Source organism: Anas platyrhynchos, chromosome 10, assembly GCF_047663525.1.
Source record: "Anas platyrhynchos isolate ZD024472 breed Pekin duck chromosome 10, IASCAAS_PekinDuck_T2T, whole genome shotgun sequence".
Lineage (NCBI taxonomy): Eukaryota > Metazoa > Chordata > Aves > Anseriformes > Anatidae > Anas > Anas platyrhynchos.
In genome coordinates, this window is record NC_092596.1 from 7,346,475 (window position 1) to 7,368,239 (window position 21,765).

General features: G+C 39.3%; 1 protein-coding gene across 1 annotated transcript; it reads right to left on the reverse strand.

Annotated features, from left to right (window-relative positions):
- Positions 1-7,270: 7,270 nt before the first annotated feature.
- LOC101796206 (homeobox protein CDX-1) lies at positions 7,271-21,023 on the reverse strand. The gene is made up of 3 exons (XM_021278310.4): positions 20,526-21,023; positions 11,169-11,314; positions 7,271-7,525 (listed from the first exon to the last, which is right to left on the reverse strand). Exons 1-3 carry the CDS (start codon positions 20,956-20,958, stop codon positions 7,271-7,273), a joined length of 834 nt encoding a protein of 277 aa, XP_021133985.1. The 5' UTR covers positions 20,959-21,023.
- Between the last annotated feature and the right edge of the window lie 742 nt (positions 21,024-21,765).

Genomic DNA, 21,765 nt, shown 5'->3' on the forward strand with positions numbered 1-21,765 from the left:
TTGTATCTCAGAGCTTTATCCTTCATTCTCTGTTCTTTTATCTTTTGTTTATGCTCCTCCTTTCCCTTTCTTGTTTTGCCTGTTCCATTATCTGAATTTTCTTTAGATCTATTTCGATTCTTTCCAGAACATAATTAGATCAAGATACACTGATGGCGAATTGCTGTACTGATTTGATATCGGCTAACAATAGTAAGCTTTGAATAAGGCAGTTTGTTTTTTAAAAAAAAAATAAATTTACATAGAAGGATAAGATTGCTCGGTAAGACTGCAGATTTTTAACACCAGAGTGAGAATAAGATAACTAAAATGACAGCATAGAAATGATTTTCTGCACCCTCACTCTTATGCCTTCCATTTAGTGTAGCAGAACTGTGTGGATTATTAGAAAGGACCCATATCTCTTCATGTAGGCTAGTGGTTTGAGGGTACCATAAGTTTTGGGACTGATGATTTTTGAGAGCTAATTGACTGTTAATCTGAGTCTGCCTTCCCAAGAGTCGCTTCTCAGCCGTGCGTGTGTCATTCTGCTCAAATCCAGCATGTCAGTAGCTTCAGAGCCTCAGAATCACTGCTTCTTTGGTGTGTAGCAGTAACTTACCCTGTAGTTCTGGGAAGATTTCTAATGGGCATCGCTGTCAAATGCAAGGGAGATCACTGGCCTTCCCCTGTGAGGGGGGTCATGGTGAGGGGATGGTAATGAGTTGCTGGTGGGACAGGGAGGACTGGTGTGGGCTTATGACTGCTTAATGCAATTGTGGAGCTGTCGTGTCACCATGGTCCCTCTTTGACTTTCTGGGATGGTGGGAAAGGGGCAGGAAGTCCAAAAATGTCATCTACATGGAGGCTTGTACTTAGGAGACTTTCAGCTGAGGGGGTAGAGACAGGATAGGAAAGGTCCGTAAGGTATTGGCAGCAGGATCGCAGTTCTGTTTGGTGTACTTCAGAGAGATTTATTGATAACTGAGCTCCAAGGTTATGATGTTCCATTTTTCTCCAACTGTTAAAATTTATCTATGTAGCACCCACAGGAGTTGCCTCATCCTTTCGTTGGGGTGAAGGGGTGTGCATGTAAAATTAAACATACTTTATGTGCATTTAATCTTTGGGGAAGATGATGTTTAGGGAAGAAGATTGCCTAGTTTGCTAACAAGTGGTTAATGAAATGTAGTAGTAATAACAAGCGTGGTGAGAACTATTGAAACCATTAAAGTTTTGTTTGTACAGACAGCGTAGATGGTATACTCTAGTATATGTGGTGTTCTCAAGAGCATTTCCAAACCTGGTAATAACAGTATAACCACAAACATGCAGTTGAGTGTTTTAATGACAGCTATTATAGCTGCAATTTCAGGGACTACTGGCAGATTAAAACTGGCCCGTACATCAATAACGTGTATTAAAGGTGTTTATACTTGTGATGGTTTTTATAAGTATATTATGAACCCTTAATCATAAAGTTACTCTTCCTTTCATACAACGATAAGAAACAAATCTTTCCGTCTCTGACACTTGAAAATGATCTGGTTATTTTGGTGTTGGTGCTGAGGAGAAGAAAGTACACAAGCTTAGCGTGTCCCATTCTGGCCAAGGTGATAGGAAGAGGTGTTTGTTTCCTTGACTCCACATGACCACTCTAATGACACATCAGTAACGTAAAGTTTATGGATGCTTCTTGCCCATACCTTCATAACTGCACGCCTGCAATTTCAGTGGAATGGCTACTCAAGGAGTTCGTTGGTGAACTACATAATGATGGATTTAATGCAGTATTTCAGAGCTGTTACTCACTGTTTGTTCAAGCCAGGCTTTACATGCACACCCATTCCTCCTAAAATTAATAGCCAGCTGTATAAATCTTAAGGAAGGGGACAGTCATGGTATGTTGTCACCTGGGGGTCAGTTCTGCTGGAAAAAAATCTGACTTAATTCATGAAGGAAGGCAGGTGGTATTTGAATTTTAAAACACATAGCCAAAGAGGCTGATCTTGCTTTCACTGTACTTCTACAAACTTTCTGAAAAATCTATTTAATCTTTTTAACTGGGATGGTTTATTATACGGCGCCCTAGTCTTGTTTTCAGAGCATGAAATGCAAGCACATGGCAAACAGTACGACTTATCGACAAGTGTGGCACAGCTTAGAGAGTTGAATGAGCAGTGGTAATGGAGCTATTTTCCCTTGCTGAACTGAGCCTTCCTGGCAGGAAAAAAGGCTGTATCAAAAGTTCCAGTCAGTACAAACAAGTAGAACTAAAAACGGCAACTATCCATGAAGCCTTCCTTAGTGTTATTTTGAATTCCATATTCTTAAATTTTGGTTAACAAATCCTTTTAAAAAATTGAAGACAGCATTGAAGAATTAATTATTGGGAGTACAATGAGTAAATACACCCTTCAATCTTGTATTGCTGTTCTTCTAACTGCTGCTAACAATGAGCTAGCTTTCCTTTCTTAATGTTAGCTTTTGTCATTCATTAAAGTAGCCGCAATATATGTCATGTATAATCTGCACTGATGTTGCATATGCCAGGAAAGAGTGGTCTGGAACTAAAAGAAGGTCTTGCTATTCTGAAATCTAGATAATTTACAGAACCAATACTGATGGTAATGAGAGCGTCTTACTGCTCAGCAAGCAGACTTACACAGAAGGATTTCAAGAGCCTGAATTTGCAATCCAGGTTAAATCGATTCTTTTTAGCAGAACCATGAACGTGATCAGCAAATCCTCCACTGATACTTGGCTTCCTTCCTGAAGAATCATGCAGTGTAGGGCTCCCACTTACTGTAAAAAATTCATCCTGATTAGAGTATAGCTAGATGGATTTTGGGGCGCTCAATATTGAGTCCTTCAGCCATTCTTTAGGGTAGTCATTTTCATGAGCTAACAAAGTAATCAATTGTTTTTAGTGCTTAGCATTCTTAGAATCATAGAATCATAGAATATCCTGAGTTGGAAGGGACCCTTAAGGATCATCAAGTCCAACTCTTGACACCGCACAGGTCTACCCAAAAGTTCAGACCATGTGACTAAGTGCACAGTCCAATCTCTTCTTAAATTCAGACAGGCTCGGTGCAGTGACCACTTCCCTGGGGAGCCTGTTCCAGTGTGCAACCACCTTCTCTGTGAAGAACCCCCTCCTGATGTCAACCCTAAATTTTCCCCCTGCCGTTCTTGCTGTACATGTGGCTTATATTCCCTTCAGATAGGCATTTCTGTTGCCGAAATTCAAATGTTTTTTTTTATGCTCTCATGTGAGAGATTGTGTGAAGTCTGTCCTACCTTAGCAGACCAAAAGCATGCAGGATGTACCTAAATTAAACCTCTTCATTTATTGAGGTACCTCTCTAAACAGAGCTTGTTCCAAAAAGCACGCTAAAAAGTAGTTGTGCTCTCCGAGTATGAAAACAGCTGGCAAATGTTTTTATCATAAAACCAGTGCCTATTTTCTTAAACAGTGAGATCAGTGCAGTTTTGTGTCCCGCTAGAAACATCAAGTGCTGTTCCAAAACATGACTGGCTGTGTACGTCATTCAGGATGAGCAGGGATACATCATTGAGTGCACGCTCTGGATGCAAAAGTGTGTGTTGGAGCAAGCCTGTACTGCTCCAGCAAACTAAATAAGGGTGCTGAAATAGCATGATTCTTCGTGTATGTTAACATCCAGAGTGAATATGTTTTTTGAATCTGCTCTTGGGATAGAAGGTAACACATACTTGATGCTCTCTCATATGTACATTAATGATTGTATAACCCCTAAGCAATTGCAGATAACACATATTTGGAGTTTTTTGATTTGGAAATGCCATTTTGAATTGTATATCTAATTTAGATGCATAAAGTTTTTGTTGGAGGTCCTGTTTGATATGTTCTTCTTGATCTTTTTGTACCATACAAATCACACTTCTTTTGGGGTAGTAGGGTTTAAAGTTTAGTGAATTCCTCTGAAAACTGAGTATACCTTGATCATTGCTTTAATCACAATTAGGATTAAGGGCTTAGATATTCTTGTGATGTAGTCTAAGGTATGCTTTTCTTCTTCAAGGCACTTTGCTAACAACTAATCAATCTTCAGAGAAGCCCTGCTTTAGTGTCCCTAGTTTTATAGATGTGATAAAAGTGATAGGTTACATGATATGCCCACAGTCAGAAAGGAAGCAAGTATCGTTCTGAGGACTGGTACTGGTGTTTTGTGACTCATGGTGTTGGACCAAAATACTTGCAGTTGATTTGGCTCCAATTTTATGTCTCCTGTTTTTAGTTATATATAATATAGCACCTAAACAGCAGTACTTCATAAGCTGCTTGATGAAAAGTATCTTTCATGCATTTTTGGTGAGCAACTTGTTTAAAGAATTAAGGTTGAAAATACTGAATAGATTGCTGGTAAGTTTTACCAAAAAAACCATACACACACAAAAAAAAACACTACTTAAAGCAATCACTGGCATAACTAGAGGGTTAATAATCCCTAAAGTATTACCCTGGTTTAAAGATACTGCTTTCGGAGCAATAAATTTTAACCTTTGAACATGTGCTTCTGCAAATAAAATCCAGCCTTATTTTGTGTACTTAACAACTTCTGATTGGAAACACATAGCAACCTATAGCAAGCATGCTTTCAGTAAACTGAAACAGAAATGAGGCAGATCTTCAAAGTAGTCACTTATCTTCCTCAATAACTCTTCTACATGTAAACAAGATAAAACAGGTCATTTTGCCAGATCCCTCATTCTTTGAATGATCTTTAAATAATTTTCAAGAGAAAGAAGTTGTGATCAGATAGATTTTTCTTACAGTTTACTTGAAGGACTTCTTTTTGTTTCTTTCTTTCTTTCTTTTGGAAATTCTCATACAGAATCCAACTATAGCATGGAAATGTGATTAAAAGTTAGCAATGAACTTGATCCTGCAAAACCCTGGGGCCAGGGTTTTGTGCACTTAGCTAGAGCTAGGTCCCAAATTACTATATTTCAGAGCTTCCTTTTTTATTTTTACCTTTCCAAATTCTAAATCTGGAAGATTTCACTGATTTTTCTCTAGTATGCAAACTTACTTCCACATTTAATGGGTCATTTTGAGGTTGTCTTTTTTTTTTCTGAACCTTTTTGAGTCTTTTTTAAGTGTCCTGTGTGTACGTGAACTGTATGTAAAGTATCTCTAGCATTTCCCTCAGTAGACAGAATGGCTATTCTGTGCACTCCCAATGGATTCCTCTTTTGGACATATGCAGTGGGTATCTCTTTTGGGAAATCGATGTTTTGGTTTGGTTGCCATGCTCATCAAAGTGGGTGTTAAATCACTTTTGTTCCAAAGTGCCATTTGTCACGTTCTACTTTCCATAATGTGTGGAAATCTGTTGCTGAACTTTGAATTGTAGTTTCTTCATCTTGTTTGGCTGTCTTACCAACGCAAAGCTTAAACCTGCTGTTGCTGGCAGCACAATGAAAGGGAGGAGTGGGAATTTTACAGTGTAGATGTGCATCCATTTTAAGTTCACTTAAAGTTTACTTAAGTTTACTTTATGCTACCCTTCTCACAACCAGAAAATGGTAAGTAAAATCAAGAAACAGTGAAAACTGCCAGCTCCCTGGATTATCCTGGTTTTGTCATTCTCTACTTTTTATAAGCATTTTGACTGCAATCCTACTTTTGAACTTGATGTTACAATTCAGTAACACTGTTCATGAAAATCTTCATGTTCACTTGCTACAGTAGCTGATATCACATTGGAAAAAGATTTTTGAAAAAAGTCATTTATTTTAATGTTCTGTATATACAAAGTAATTTTACATTACGAACATTTTGATGATCTAATAGTACTATTTGTTATAATTAAGAAAACAACAACACAAAAACAAAAAGAATGTAGTGCCTAAATGACTTAATGCTTCTAAGTCTTATTTGCAACAGTGTTGGAGATATTTAGTAGGACACCTTGCTGGAAATTTGTGAGGGTAGGCATCCTAGGTTTCTGAATCCCTTTTGACAAAGGGGAGTATGAGTTTCCAAATTACCTGGGTGCTGTAAAGATGTTCCCTTTGGAGCCAAAAGATACGAACATGCAATTGGTAGTCAGCTCAGGAAGTAGGTATCTGGATTATTTTTAAGTGGCGATTATCTTCCACTTTCTGCTTATTATAGGGAAGATCATCACTTTGGGAATTGAGACCTCCTATTTTGATCCTCAGATGACGGTTTAGGAGCTGAGTGTTAGGTGCCACCTAGAAATTGGCAAGAGCATGTATTCAGGTAAAATATTTTTACCTTCTGTTAATGTAGCTTTTCAGAGTTTTTTAATGTCACAAGAGTTCTGAAAAGCAGTCCAAATGTAAAATCAGTTGAGCACAATTATTGCATCTCTATCCATGGGTTATGCTGGCTAATAAAAAGAAATCACTCTTTTAAATACCTACAATTTTAAAGAGGATTCCCCCCACCCCTTTACTATTTAATTAGGATGCAGAATGAGTTCAACCTGATTTTTGTTCTAACAAAAATTAACTTAGGGCAAGATTCACGTTTCCAGAATGTTTTCGAAACATTTATGGTAAGGCTGAGTGCATGTTTATACCAGCATATGGAGCATTGGAAATCATACCTGTCAAAACCAAAAAATTCCCAAAAGCTCATCCTCGACTTTTGCACTTAAAACAGAGCTGAATGTAGCCAACAACCCAGGCTTTCCATCAGGTGGCTCAAAACATTTAAGCCAGGTTTCTGCTTATCAAGATCCACCTGTAGAGTCCATGAAAGTGAGACTGGCACCTGGAACCTGCGTGGAGATTGAAGAAGGAATATACTCCTTGCCTAGGGGCGAGGCACAGAGCACTTGCGTTAAGCCACCGTTAATGCCCCAGCAACGCCCTATTGCTTGAGGTCTGGTTTGTGCCTTTTTTTCATCTGCAGCATAAGGTAACAGATGGCCGTGCCTAGCCCTCAGCTCTCTTCCCTCCCAGTGCCTACCCCCCTGCTGTGTGGCTGGAGGGAGGCTTGCCTTGTGCCACGGGCAGCACAGCATCCTCCCGCAGAGGCTCTCTGCAGCTGGGCCTCCTGGCACACAGCAGCTCCATTGCCTTTGGGAACTCGCACTATCCTGCAGACCTGGCAAGTGACTCTTGATTTACTAAACTTGAAGTTTATGTGCACAGAACCGTCATGCTGGGGACTCCTGCAAAACAGCACCAGATGTCCTCTCTCTCTCATACCGTAGTGCTACGTGTACTGGTAGTTTATAGCGTTCCTTAAGCAGTGGCTCTTCAGGCAGCCTTACTGAGAGGCCACTACCTGCTGCAGGTTCCCGCTGTGCTGCAAGCCACTCATTGGAAGCGGAGGTGGAGGAGGTGGAGGTGGAAATAAAGAACCGGACATTTCGGAACGAGTCTGTTGGTCAGGAGCTGGCATTGGGCTCACTGAGCCAGAGTCACTCTGCATAGAGCCAAGATTGCTGCCGTCAAAATGAGTCATTTTCTTCTTCATTAATTTTCTTTCTTTGGCTCTGCGATTCTGGAACCAGATTTTCACCTGCAGAGAAGCAGAGGAAATTTTTTTCAATTGCTAATGGACTGCAATGTGGTCCTTTGTGTATAGAGTCAAGGGGCATAAGAGGGAAATCAACTGTGTGAGGACCGGTGAGAAAGGCAATAGCAAACAGAAACAACAGAGCTGTTTGCTTTTTTCACACAGGTAATTTGTTGTTTAGCTTGATAAACAATTTTTTAGTGTTATTCTTAGGAGGTGTTTCTTAATGAAATGAGCTTTGATTTTTTTTTTTGTACAAAATCTAATAAAACAATCTCATGCATCACAGTTACAGCCAAAAGAATCTGAGAGTATCTTTACGTTGAAAACTGTACATCCTAAGCCAGAGCAATTCAAAACCTGTTATTGGCCTGTGCACTGAGGCACAAAAGCTATCCTGCGTGGATGCTGAACATTAATTCCTTTGCTCCACTGTGTAAGCCAATGGAAATAAACTTCTGAGCAGCATGTCACCATGGGTACACATTATTTCCAAGTGTTATGGAAGTGCTGCCTTAACAGCTAAGTGCCTTTTATTGCCTGTGTAGACGGGGCCAGAATCTGCTGCTGTTTCCCACACAGTCCGTAACTTTATATCATAGTTACTGCTCTGTCACAGAAATGTGATCTTTGGGAAGAGATGAAGCAACTGTCAAAGAGTTTCATGGTTTTTGATTAGGATGGAACAAGTGAGGGTGTGAGATGAAGCTGACGAGTAATACAGCAGATTTTGTTCAGGTGTGAAAGAGTGACTGTTCTGTGGCAACTGAAGCGTCTTTGGATGTGAATTCCCAGCACTGAGTTTAAACAAGTGTGTGCCTACTATTTATCCTTGGAAATGGCTCCTTGTTATATGTAGTCTGCATAATGGATTAAGCTATCACATTCAGACATGTTTTTTTTTTTTTTTTCTTTTGCTGTTCAGATGACAAAGGAAGCAATTTTGTCGGTATTTTGCATAATCTTCCCTCCTCCAAATCTGTGGTTTGCTGAGAAATACTGATTTGTTTTCTTTTCCTTTCTAGCTGCTTAGCAAAAGATAACTAGGCCATGATCAGAAAATGGGTAAAACAGTAAGAAGTGGTAATATCTGTGGCCACTAAAAGAAACCTAGTGGTGAAGTCCCACAAAACATCTTAAGGAATCTTGATGTGCTTATTCTTGAGCCATTATTATTCCCATTTTCCAGCTGAATGTGAAGATTTCAGATGCACATAGAAATTGTAAAAATTTGAACTCGTGTTCCTTAAGTCGAAGGCTGTCATTTCAAACACTTGTCAGTTCATTTTTTTTTGTCGTTTCTGGAATATCACTTCAGTAACAAATGATGTTCTGTTAAACCTGACTCGAATACTTTCCAATATCCTGCACTGGTACTGTGCTGTGGTAATTTTTATGCTTTTTGTGCTTTGCCCATCGTTTGCCAGAATGCATGAAAAGATGAAACAACCTAAAACCCAAACTAACATCTGATTCAGAATTACCCTATGTGTTTAGCATTATCTGCTTTGAATTTAGAGTTTTATTCTGATTTGTTATTAAACTAGGGGTGCAGACCTGCAGCAGTGCTCCAGAGCGATGTTGTAGTAGGCATTTCAAGGCTGAATACCAATTACCAAACACTAAAAGCCAACGTGATCAATTGCAGCTGAGTTGTTCTTTTACCTGTTGCTCTCCTTTCTTTCAGTATTTTTTCCATTGTTCAGTTGTTAAATAACCCTTCTCCTTGAAGTCTTCCCCTCTCTTCTTCTCCTCACCATCTCTTTATTTCTGTATCCTTTCTATTTCAGAAATCCTTCATTATACCACTTATTTGGTACTAGATACCACATTTTTCCTTTCTTGTTTAAGCATTTTTCTTTGTCCTTCTTTCTTGAGATAATCTCTTCGATGTCCTGGATGGGATTTTTGGCATAGTCAGGACAAAAAAAAAATAAGTTGTTTCAGGTTTTAGATTCAGTGCAGTGCAATTTGGGATAGGACCGTGTGTGTTCAGCCATGTTCATCCAATGGAGTTTAATTTTGTGTGAAAGATGAGTAGTGGGAGTATAGATGAGATATTTCCTCCTTAATCTTAAATTTTCAAGAGTGACTTCAGAGATGCAGTCTTTATGCAGTGGAATTAATTTTGTTTATGAAATATTGATGATGAAGAGCAAATATTGCAAAAACTTTAGCCATGTTACCCTGCTAACATGCCAAAAAAGCGCTGCTACATGTCAAAAAATGTGCTTTGCTTTTTTGTATCACCACTTCTTATCTGCTAACAAAAGGTTTATCAGGAATTATCACCCCTCAGGGAAGTTTCAAGTAAATATTGTTGGCTGTTTACAGAAGACGGTCTTCATTTTTAAATTAAGTCTTAATAATGAAATCATTATTAGGATTTAAGCAGCCAACTAGAAAACAAATAGTATGTTCTTTATACCCAGTTGAAATAACTGTAGTTTTCAATATATACTTGCATTCAACAGCAGATCGAGTAGTATTTACAAAGTATTTGCTTCTCCATTACTGTAAGCTCTTCCAGTGTGTGTGTGCTGTGCAAGAGGGCTGCACAGTGCTGCAGCTAGGTGGATTTTGAATTGTCCCTGCTCAACAGAGCGCTTAAAACAGTGGTGACTCAGGTACTGGTACAGGTACAATGACTGGTACAGAATGATAACTGACGGAGGAAAATGGTGCGGTGATGGTTATTCACGTTGCAAATAGGCCAACAAATGAGTGTATTCTCCCCCGAAATCTGTTCATGGAGATCTTCTAATAAAACTTTTAATTTTGCAGGTTGCTGCTTCCTTCAGTGTATGGCATCAAGAAAGTCCCCAGTCAAATGGGACAGAATGCATGCTCAGCTCATTTTACGAGTGTCTTTGGGGAAGATCTAGCTTGATATCTTATCTTGGTTTGCATGAGCCAGGGGCCAGGTTCCTGCTTTGCTCTCACAGGAGGTGGCACGTGCACTGCAACTGCATGAGTGAAGAACATGGCACTGAATGGCTCCGGAGCAAATTGTATTTATCTTTTGGCCCGGAAGGATTGTTTTCAGTTGTGGGAATGCAAGGGGAATTTGGAGGGGATGGGAGGAAATAGGGAGGAAAGGATCAGCAAGAGTACAGGAAATTATTAACAAAAGGTTGGAGGTAGCCAAGGAGACAAACACCTTCAGTGTCCTGACCATGAGTGAATTCATCACTTATATTTAGTAGCTGCACCCCTGCTAAGGCTGACCTGGTTGAAATTAGAGTTCCCACTGACTTCAGCAGAACCAGGACTTTTGCTTGGAAGTTTTGCAAAGCTTTCACCCTCCTACCACTGCCTCAGCCAAACCAAGACCTCCAGGCAGCATTGTGTTGATATTTTCTCAGAACAAGGCTGTCGGACTGGTGCTTGTGTTTCTGTGTTGTTGCACAGCTCTCTGCTGTCATCATGTGAGCTGAGCTGGTGCTGATGGGATAATTAGGAAAGAGTAGAAAGAAAGCCAGCAGGCCATTCAGCTGGGTAGTTTGAGTTCCTTAACTGCAAAGGGAACCCGGTCATGTAGGTTATTAGAGGCATTAGCATTTCTGCGTTCTTAACTGGTGTGGTTATCTCCTCATCAGCAATAATAAATGCAAAGGAAACTCTGAACGGGTGATCCATACTCTACCTGTCTCTCGGAAAGTCTTAGGTTTGCAGCAAGTTCAGACTTCCTCCTGATTGTAATGTATCTGTTGTAATGAAATTCCTTCTCTAATTCTAATCTCTGATGATCAGTGTAAACCACTCGGTACTTCTCTCTCGTTCTTGTTTTACCTGTTTTGAAAGAAGAACACATTGCTTCAAGCTAGAATTTTTTAACTTCAGTAACATAAAATATCTGACTTTGCATTTGATAACGTTTGTGGGTATTTTAGACTTCGTTCTCTATGCACTTACCCCAAGTGACTCCCTTGACTGTAGTGGACTTAGTCTTGATTTACAACACGAGGTTCATACCACCAGAGTTTGGGTTTGCTTCTTAGTAAATAGAAGGTAAACTGGTGCTCATATTCTTTACTATCCTTGGGTTATCATTTGGGAAAGGGAAGGTGTTCTTGTTAAGAATGAGGAGCCAGGAAACCTGGGATCTGTTCCTAACTCTGATGCAGGCTTCCTGCATAGTGTTGAATTGCTCTGTTTCTCTGTTCTTAAAGCTGATAAACTGCCACCTGATTCAGAGAGAAATGTGGAGGATATTTAACTGCATAGAAAATGCTGAGAGCTTCCAAACTTCCTCAGTTCCAGTTGCTAGAAATACTCATTTGATATTGTGGTTGTTACTGCAATTTGGTGGCTATGTTTTTCCTTCAAATCTAGCACAATCTATCCACAACTTGATAATAGCTCAAGGAATAGTAATAGAGACTTTCAGATGACAGCTAATTAAAAAGAAAAAAAGATGAAAAGAAAGCAGTAATTTTAACAAAGGACATTCAACAACGCTAGAACGGCAGCATCTGTTCTTTTGCAAGCAGCAGCGCTGCATCGCTTCAGATGAAGGCACAGCTGACTGAAGCAGACATGGCTCAGTGGTATCTGGGTTAAAAGGTAACAGCAAATGACATGAGCCAGGGAACATGCATGCAAGTAGCTGAAACTTATCGATTCCATACAGGGTAATTTGTAGGGACAGAAGACGTTGGTAGTAGTGAAACAGAATTGAGAATGAGAGAGGCTGCTGATGCTTTCTTTCTCACTCACATCTTCTCTGTTGTTAATACTTATTTTAGGCAATCAAAATATTGGAGATCAACAACTGCTTAAAACCAAGGCCTCTTAGCCCTGCTTCCCCTACATTTTGGAAAGATTATATCATTTTTGTGCTAAGACCACTGTTACAGGGTTTGCTAATAGTGCCTTGCTGGTTTGTTTTCTGTTTTCTTGTCTGTCTGTATTCATCTGGACAGTTCCTCAGCTGCAAATATTTCCTCTGTGAATTGGGACAGGGAATGTAGTTGTAGTTGGTAGTTTTGGCAGTGTGCTCCACAGCAGTACTGCAGTTTGGGAATCTTCCCCCCCAGTAGGTGAGAACAACACCTTTGGAGCCAGGTTCTCTCAGATTGTGCACAGAACTGGAGGCATCTTGTGGCTTGCTGCCTGTAGCAGCCTGGTAGTGCTGCAGATGTAGCTTAGCTTCATACAACAGCACTTTATTTTTGTCTTACAGTTTTTTTTTTTTTTTTTTTTTTTTTCTGAAAAAAAAAGTATGCATGCATAACTTTTCAAAAAAACAAAAGAATCTCAGACTCATAGACTCATAACACTTTAACTCATAATAACTAATTATTTTTGAATGGATATCACTGAAATAGATTTTCAGACAGGAGCTGGTAAAATTTCAGTCTCTGTGTAGGTCACTACGGCATGTCACTACGGCATGCCACCACAGAGCAACCAGCTTCCCCCCTGCAGGACAGAATAGCTGGAGGTTTCAGGTATCAGCAGTATCAAAGGCCTGATTTCTGCCCAGCCTGTCCTTCCAGCTTCCCTTGCTTTTGAAGTTTAAGTAGCACCCAGAGATCAGAATTCAGTCTACAACAGTGTAGCAGAATCTGGAAGTACTTTATCCCTTAATTCATGATTTTGTTTCATGACTTAATGTTTTTTCCCCGTATGCCCAAGGAGGAATGAAATCTCATTGTTTTCATGGCCGAACATGTATAAAGTTAACGTTACCCTCCACTTATTATCTACATGCATACACCACATGGTAATGACTTAACCATGTCACTCCTTTCTCTAACAGTGTTTGACAACCAGTACTTTGTTACTTGTAGGAGTTTTTGTTTCACTCTGGTACTATTTATATTATGAAGTGCTTCAGGTACAGATTCTTTCTGTCTGGTTTGTGTTGATCCTGGATGCAGAACTGTGTGCACTGTATAGCACTGGCAATCCTGGGCACTGCAGTGCTGTAAACAAATATTGTTATACCTCTAGTTGTGGACAATAACTGTGTCGCCCTATGGGACAGGCTTTCTCTAGGACCCTTCCTGGGCTTGTAGAACATGGTCTACATCACAATTTGGTCCTTCAGCTTCCTCACTCTGTGCTGTTCGATCCTGGGAAAGCTCTGTGCATTAATAGTGAGTTTACAATGATACGGGCATTTCTAAACTGTCTGAGCTTAGTTGGAATGTTTCAGGAGGAAAAATAAATTGTGCTTTTTGTGTTTGTTGCTTGCCTTTGCTGGGGTTTCTGCTCCTTTCGTGCAGCCAGAAACACTTCACCCCGATCTGTTAACTTCCCTGTGAAGGTTCTGCTGTGCTTGGCTGGGTTAGATGCTCTCATTTCAGGAGCATTTCTGCCATGGCAAAACCGTAGTGAAAAGCAGAATTAGCCCAATTACGTTTACCCTGCTAATCAAGTGAAAAGTGCTGCTAATTTTGCAATATTATGGTAAGAATTTTAAAGTCCCTGAAGAACAGCAGTTTAGTGCAGTCCACATAAATAGTAGGACATTTGTTTTCATTCATTCGAAGTGTAAATTGTTTGTTTAACGTATGGTCACCTGTGGTGCTTTAATGCTTTATTTGAAATTTTTTAAGCTTTTGATCTCTCTAGTCTGTTTTTTGGTTAAGGTTTTCCTCTTCAAATGAAAGTTTGGGGTCATTCTGTGGGACAAAATATTTAAAATGTTTCCTTAGTCTCCTTTGTGTTGTTAAGATGGAGTACACAAAGGAGCAACAAGGTGATCTTATCTTCAGCTCTATTCTCATTCAGAAGCCATAGACAAATATCAGAAGCTCTTCTGTTGCCAAAACAAGGTGGTAAACTTTGAGATCTGCCTTCCTATTTATGATTTTAAGTGCTTAAACCCTTATTTGAGTAGTAGAGGTTGTTTTTTCTTTTCTTAAACTGAAGAAATTAAATGTATGTGGAAAACAGAACTTCCATAAAATCTTTCACTGTTGTACGAATTACCTTTCTGTTTATTTTGTAGTAGAAATTACAATTTCTTCTTCCTTTTTGAGGGAAGATTAGGAGGTTTTGCACCTACCTTATTTCTTTAAAGTAAGGTAACAAAGTAATTTTTAAAAAGGGAAAGGGAAAAGGAGAACACTTCCTTCTTAAAAGTCAACAACAGACTGAGAAATCTGAGCTCTTCTGAGAAGGTATTTCTAGTTCTGGCAGCGCCGTGTTTTACTCCTAGTGAGACGTGGGAAAGGTCCTGATGTCAGTGAGACACTTCCACGTGCCTTTGCTGGATGCTGGGTTGGAATTGCTCTGTGTATGTCATTTGATTTCAAAGGCAAAATACATTTTTATTTATTTTCCAAGGTTAACAAACAACAGCACTAAAAACTTATTGCTAGACAGTTCAGGAATTCAGCCTCTGAATTTCATCTGTTAGGTAGAACAGATCCACTGTAGTGCATTCTGCCATGGATCTTGCAGAATACCTACTGGTTTTATTTACAGCAATGCGTGTTATTTCAGTAAGTATTACCTGAGTAAAATCTGAGGTAGAACTAATGGATTCACCCCAGAGACAGCAGAAGGCTATTTTTCACTTCTCAGACTTGTTTAGTAGGTGATGACTGAATTTAATGATCCAATGATAAATGTTAATGTTTTAATACAATCCTTTAGTCAGACCCTGCGTATTTTACTCAGGTGAGTGAACAACATTTAACTTTCTGTGGTCTTAATCTTTTATTAATGTCAGGTTGTCATTTCAATCAGCAATATGTTATCAGTTTTATTAGGAAAGTGTTGTCATGGCCAGTCATACCATGGAGCTGCAAATGGTTGGAGGGTTTAGTGGTAGTTCAGTGGAAGAAAAAATAAGGAGCTTTGAAGTGACTGCCTTTGCAGTATGACTGCCTCTGTGCTAGAGGAGCAGATTTTCTGCTTTTGAGCTATTTAAGAAAAGTGAATTTTGTCAAAAACAACAACAAAACAAACAAAAATACAGTTTTACCCATGGTGACTGTTTAAGACTGCCTTCGGAATAAAGAGGAAAAAGACATTTTAGGCTTAAACTATCTCATGTAAAGTTTTCTAACAATCCTGTTCTATCACACCCACTTCAGCAATTTTTGTGACTGGCCAAGTTCTGAGTTGGGGGAAGGGAACAGCTTTCCCATTGGCCATAAAATTCACAGAGTATTTCTTCTGAAGACAATAAAGCTAGGAGAAGGCCTCTTTATTTGCTGTGAAAATCATCACCCTTTCCGGCAATATAACTCCTGAAGAAAAAAGGGAGAAGGAAGAGACAAGACTGCATATCAAAGCAAAGAGAAGTGTTAAAAGGGTCTGTTGCCTCAATATGACAGATAGGCCTCAAAACTGAAGACAATGTAGCCCAGGAAAGGAGGGGAAAAAAAGCCACCATCAGACCTCACAACTAGTTTACAAAGTAAAATAAATTAGCATGAGAACTAGCCCTGGCCCCTTTTTCTGTGCCTTGTCTCTTAACTGCTCAGGAAAATCCTTCATCTTCCAAAATTGACATTGTTCCTAAAATCCACCAGCTATCTAATGTAGACAGGAAATGTAGTATGGAACAGTGTCAGATAATGTACAAAGAATCATAGTTTCAATAGTTTAATATTGTGTCAGAGGGAGTTAATGTCTGTGCTGGATAGCGAGAGGTCAGCATAAGTCAGCTCAAAATGTCAAACAGTTTGCTGGCATGAAGATATGCTCTGTTTGCATCTGCAGCTGTAGGTTGGCTCAGTATTAAGAGAGAGATTAGTGTTAGTTTTTGCAATTGTAATAAAAGTAAAGACCATGGGAGCTCAGGCCCCAGAGTGTGTGTTGGTTTTTTCTTTTCTTTTTTTTTTTTTCTTTTTTGAGGGGGAGACTATTTGCAAATATTCACGCACTTTAAAAGTTAGGAAATGAAAGGGCCATATTCGCTCTAGGGAAATTTCACTGACTTCATTGAATTTGTGAAACAAAAGTAATTTAAATAAGTCTTGAAGAAGGACATTGTGTTGCACATGAAGTTCTGTAGAGTTTAATTTAAAAATACACACTGCCATTCTATTAGAAAATGTTACGTGAGTCTGATTCTGTAAAGTGTGAGTAATTGTCTTCCTCCTGCAAGTCTTAGTGAGGTGAGGGGGACTGTTGTGAAGATGGATGCATGAAGGTTTGTGAAGCATGGTGAAATTCTGTGTCTGTATTTTCTGACGGGTCTTGATCATAATTTCTTGTACGTATTCAGATGACTCATGGAGAAAAGGACAAAGTAGTATCATAGAAATCAGAACCTGTCAACGGACTTGCAGCATTTTAATCTCTGTACTGTTGACTCCTATTTAAAGTGCTGACAGTTTCAATTTGGAGTACATTCTGGTATTCTGTAATAAAGCTCTTGCCAAATTCTGTCCTTCACTTTGTTAGTGTAAACTATTCATCTCTGTCATACAGAAATAATTGAACCCAAAGCAGAATCATTTTTGTCACCTTTAAATGACGATTGGTCAGCCTGCTCGGGGTGCATTTTGTTTGGGAGAAGGGAACAAGTGGCCAAAAGTGTAGACAGATGTCTAAGTGGCAAGGTCAGGAAAAATGCCATTGCCCATGGCTGTATATACTAAAAAGCAAGCAATTAACTGATTTTATTTTTTTTCCTAGGGGTGTGTTCTTTAGAAATTCAAAATTTTGCAGGAATAGCTTCTTAAGAGGCTTGTTTCTTTCTTAGATTTGAGGGGATATAACTTCTTCCTTCTTCTAGATTTACAGTGCCTTGGGTAATGATGCTGTCAGCACCTGTCATCGTAATCAGAAAAATTGTCAGAGTTTATTAATTGTCAGTTGTTTTACTGAACAGTGACTGGGGTGGTGTCATGTACAGGAAAAGTCTCTGCTCATAACTAGTTTCCCTGTTTCTGTGCTTGCTCCCCTTCTTAATGGTAATAGAGGTTGAGATCTGAAGATGTGATTTAGATCTGAAGATGTACTTTCAGCTTTGTGACCTAATTCTTACTGCTGCTGAAACTGCTTGGTGCTTACCTATTCAGTCTTATTTTGGGCATGGTTTTGGGCAGATGTATGTTATTTTCTTACAAAGGCTAAAAGTAAAGTCTCCTATATTCAGGGTTGCATACCTCTGTAAAAATACTGAAATCAATAGAAGAAGATTTCATAATTTGTTCAAAGATGGATTTATTGTACTTTCCATCAAAGAATTTGCCTGCAATTATGCTTTGTGTGTACGTGAATTGCCATCTCAGGTCCCTAGTTGCTGTGGCTTTGTTCTTTGCTGCGATTGCTAGTTGCCTTGGCTTTGCTTGCTCTTTCACAATGGTAGTTTAGGGAGATGGGCAGTGTAAGGGTTAGAGAAGGGGCTTTTTCCACTGGTGCTATTGAATGAAAATACTAAATGGCCAGTGTTTCCTCCTTCGAGCGTTCTGAGTGAAAACTCTTGCTTTCTCTTGTATCCTGAACACCCTCAGGAATTCAGTGACCAGGCATTGGATCCTATGTGCATTGTATTTAGGATCAAGACCTACTCCATCCAGTTCCAAAGCTGCAGAGAGGGATGTTCAGACATCCTCTGACCAAAGGGAATGGTGGATGAAAGCCTGATTAGGTGTTTTCTGTGGGAAGTGCATTCCAGTGCTGCTAAATCAGCATGACAGTCTTGCATTAAATACTGAGACCTTCCAGTGGTTTTAAGCAGCATAATCTCATGAGCTTTACTTAATACCAGGTAAAGACATGCTTTTATATTTCATGTTCTTAAAGTTACACACAGTAAGATTTAACTAGAAATCATTCTTTTGTTCTGTGTAAATTGTTTAAACAACAATATGAAAAGATCCATAGGATATGAGGCAGTGACAGAAATTTCAGTCAAGTGTTTTGTTTGTCATTTGTCAGGTTGTGAGGCCACAAAGCACCAGTAAGAGAAGCTAACCATGAAACCCCTGGAGATGGAAATGTCATTGAATCTGGGCCCTGTTTCTGTAGCTGCTACAAGTCAGACTACCCTATGTAAGTAAACACATGGAAGGAATCTTTCCTGATCCTAAAGGGATACGATTACAGGAGCATTTCTGGAAGATGTTCAGGAACATCTTGCAAAAATTACTTGCATTAATAATAATTGTTCCCATGGTGAAATCATATTATTGATGACTAGTATATTGCAACAAGTAATGAACAAATACTAAATGTTATTTCTATAATCTTTTTGTGACTTCAGGTAAATCTAAACCTTTTTTTTTTTTCCATCTTTAAGAATCATAGTTCATATGTGTTTCACAGGGAATAAAAATAGCTAATAAACAACGGATGTAATTCCTCTGCTCTTGCAGAGAAATTCCTAATGTTTTTTTTTTCCAAAGAGACAGAAGGGTAAAGCTGCTGTTTAAATCCACAGGAGCAAGAGGCAGGTAGGTAAAGATGAGATGAGAAGTAGTGTTTTTTGAGCAAGTATGCTGCCATCTGTAAATCATAGGGTTTGTGAGGAGAAATGTCATTGCATAAATAAGGACTACCCAGAAGTAAACTGTAAGTCCTTGTGTGATTGGCCCCCCTCTTTTATCTTTCCTTAGGTAGCATTCAATGAAGAGCAACTAGATACAGGTAGACATGGATACTCAAAAAACCACAACACTCCACAACCTGTATTTTTTTATTTGCCACAATTTTTACGCACCCAGAGTAACAACGTACTCTAATTGGTTGTCCTCTATGGACTCCTTATGAGCTGAAGCTGTACTGCTAAAGTTGTATTCAGCAGGAGTAAGTGTGGCTCAGTCTGTCCATACACATTAGATGCATTATTTTAATAAAGACAATTTTTCTGTTTAGTTGCTTTCATTTTTGCAGGGCATGTTTTTAAATTAATTGCTTCCCTCTCAAAGATTGATTCAGTACTGTCTTTGAAAACCATAATTTGCAGGCATGTGTGGAACAGAGCTGGAAGGGAGGAAGGGCTGAAAGGAAAGGAACCTTCCTGAGATGTAACATTAAAATACTGTGAGCATCTCTTAAGGGGAGGTACTGAGCATCCTTATTTCCTACTGATGTTTCTGCATGTAAAAGCTGCTCAGCACCTTGGAGGATCAGCTATTTTATAGTGGATTGTGTCTGTTCTTTTCAGGCAGTTTCCCCTCTTGCTCCTTTCCTTCTCTCCTTCCTTGTTTGATTATTATTTTTTTCTGTTGATACAAGGAACAGAGATGTTTTAAGTATGTTTAATAGTTACATATTTTTTGTGTTACTTCCCTGCTTCCCACAACCAAAATCTTTTCCTCAGGCTTCTTGACTTATTTTTACTTGTTAAATGTGACCGAAGCTTTTTTTTTCCTTTAATGCATCCACTCATGTGCATCAGAGGTTGACCCATCATAATATTAACTGATTGTGTTACCATAGATCTTTATATTTCTGCATTTTCTGAGAACTGCTGCTACAAGGGGTGGCAAGCCTTTCCTTTTTGGTCCTGTTTTTAAAGCCTCTCATCCTGCAGACACTTCATTTCAGTATTCTGAGGTTTAAGAGGTTATATCTAATACAAAGGTTTCTTTCCAACCCCAGTACTATATGTATTTTACTTGAACTTTTCATATCTACTCTAAAAGTTGAGGAAAACAAACAATATAGGTGGCGGAGAAATATGATACTTTCATTGTGATTTCTTTCTACAGACATGCTTCCTCCTTTAAATCTATAGGACTGCTATTAAAAGCAATTATCTGATGTCACTTTTTTTTTTTTAACATATCCTAAGTGAAAACAATTCACTGTTAAAGGACACTGCTCTTAATTTGTTTCATCAGTAAACGTCAAGAAAGAAATAAGAGATCATGAGCTGATCAAAAACAACATCCAAAAATAGAACCAATGTCTAACTGCTAGCAAGAGAATTGTTCAGAGCAATTAGGATCTTTTTTTTTTTGTTGTTGTTAAAAATGTATGCTTTCCTCAAAACACAGAACCTGGTGGCAGCAACAACTCAACACAAAACCAACCACCCAAAAGAGAGAAATCACATCTCAGCATAGCCTCTCTGCCCTCATACCTGTAGAAGTAGATTGTACTGTTTTCCTCATCCATTCATAAGAGCTGTGCCTTTGGCTGTTGGGAGAGATTTGCTGTGCATTAATTGTATCTACAGGAGGTAACCCCCCGGATCCAGCAGGATGGAGGGAGCTGTAATCAGCAGAGCTGTAGGAGACCTGCCCAGGAGACGAGCCATTGATCTGTGCAGCAGCCACGGTGCTGGAAGGTCCTGGGCCATAAGCGTTCCAGTCCTCCCTCTGTGGGCCATAGTGGGATCCCCAGGTTCCCGCAGGCTGTCCGTGGTTGTCCAGGGCTGGCACATGGTGATAGCCCATGTAGTCTGAGTAGGGGGGAGCGGACGCGAAGTTTTGCACTGGCAGGTTGTTGTTGCTGCACCTTGCAGGTCCTGGATACATGCTGGTTTCTTTATCCAAAAGATAACTCACATACATGATGCTCACAGCCTGGCTTTGTCTTGCTGGGACATCCTGCTCCTCACAGGGTTTGTTTGATCTCTCTTCCCCTCCTCTTTCTTTCTGTCTTTTCTAGCCCTGACTGGCTCTATAAATGACTCATGCTAGCCCTGATGTCCCTTTACTACACATGATTAACAATGGTTTTACCAGGTGCTGGTGGTAACAGTTTACTAAGGTCCTGCCTGATGTCACAGATAACTGCCTGCCCCAAAATTACATTTGCATTCAAATGAAGGGCTGACCATGCAGGCAACCCCACCTTGCTGCTAGTTCTAGTGCTTCCTTTCTCACAGATCCTTTATGTATTACCATCCTGGTTCTATACTTTTTGAATGTAGTTTGAAATCTCCTGGTCTTCAAGCAGAATTGCATTCATAGTTAACCAATAACCGTTCCGACAGTAAAAGTAGTATTTTACTTGAGCAATGCACATCAGAATCTAACTTCAGGCCTTAGTTATAGTTAGGTAAAGCCTGGTATCTGTGAATCCATTAGTTCTGTTGTTAAAATGTGTTGTAATATTTTTATCTGAAAACAGAGGACTGATTCAGGCTTTAACTGCATGAGCACGCCTCTTGCCTTCAGCTCTTAGTGCATGTGGGAGAGCACTTGCAAACCACAGTAGTCCTGCTGATTTTAACATTACAAAGGATATACAAGAAGTCTCATAGTCATTTTGAGCATTTGTTCATACGAATAGTCTTGTTGATGTTAGCAAGCCTATTCATGAGCTGCCTGCTTGCCACAGTGATTGAAGTTTCTCTATTCTAACTTACAATGTTA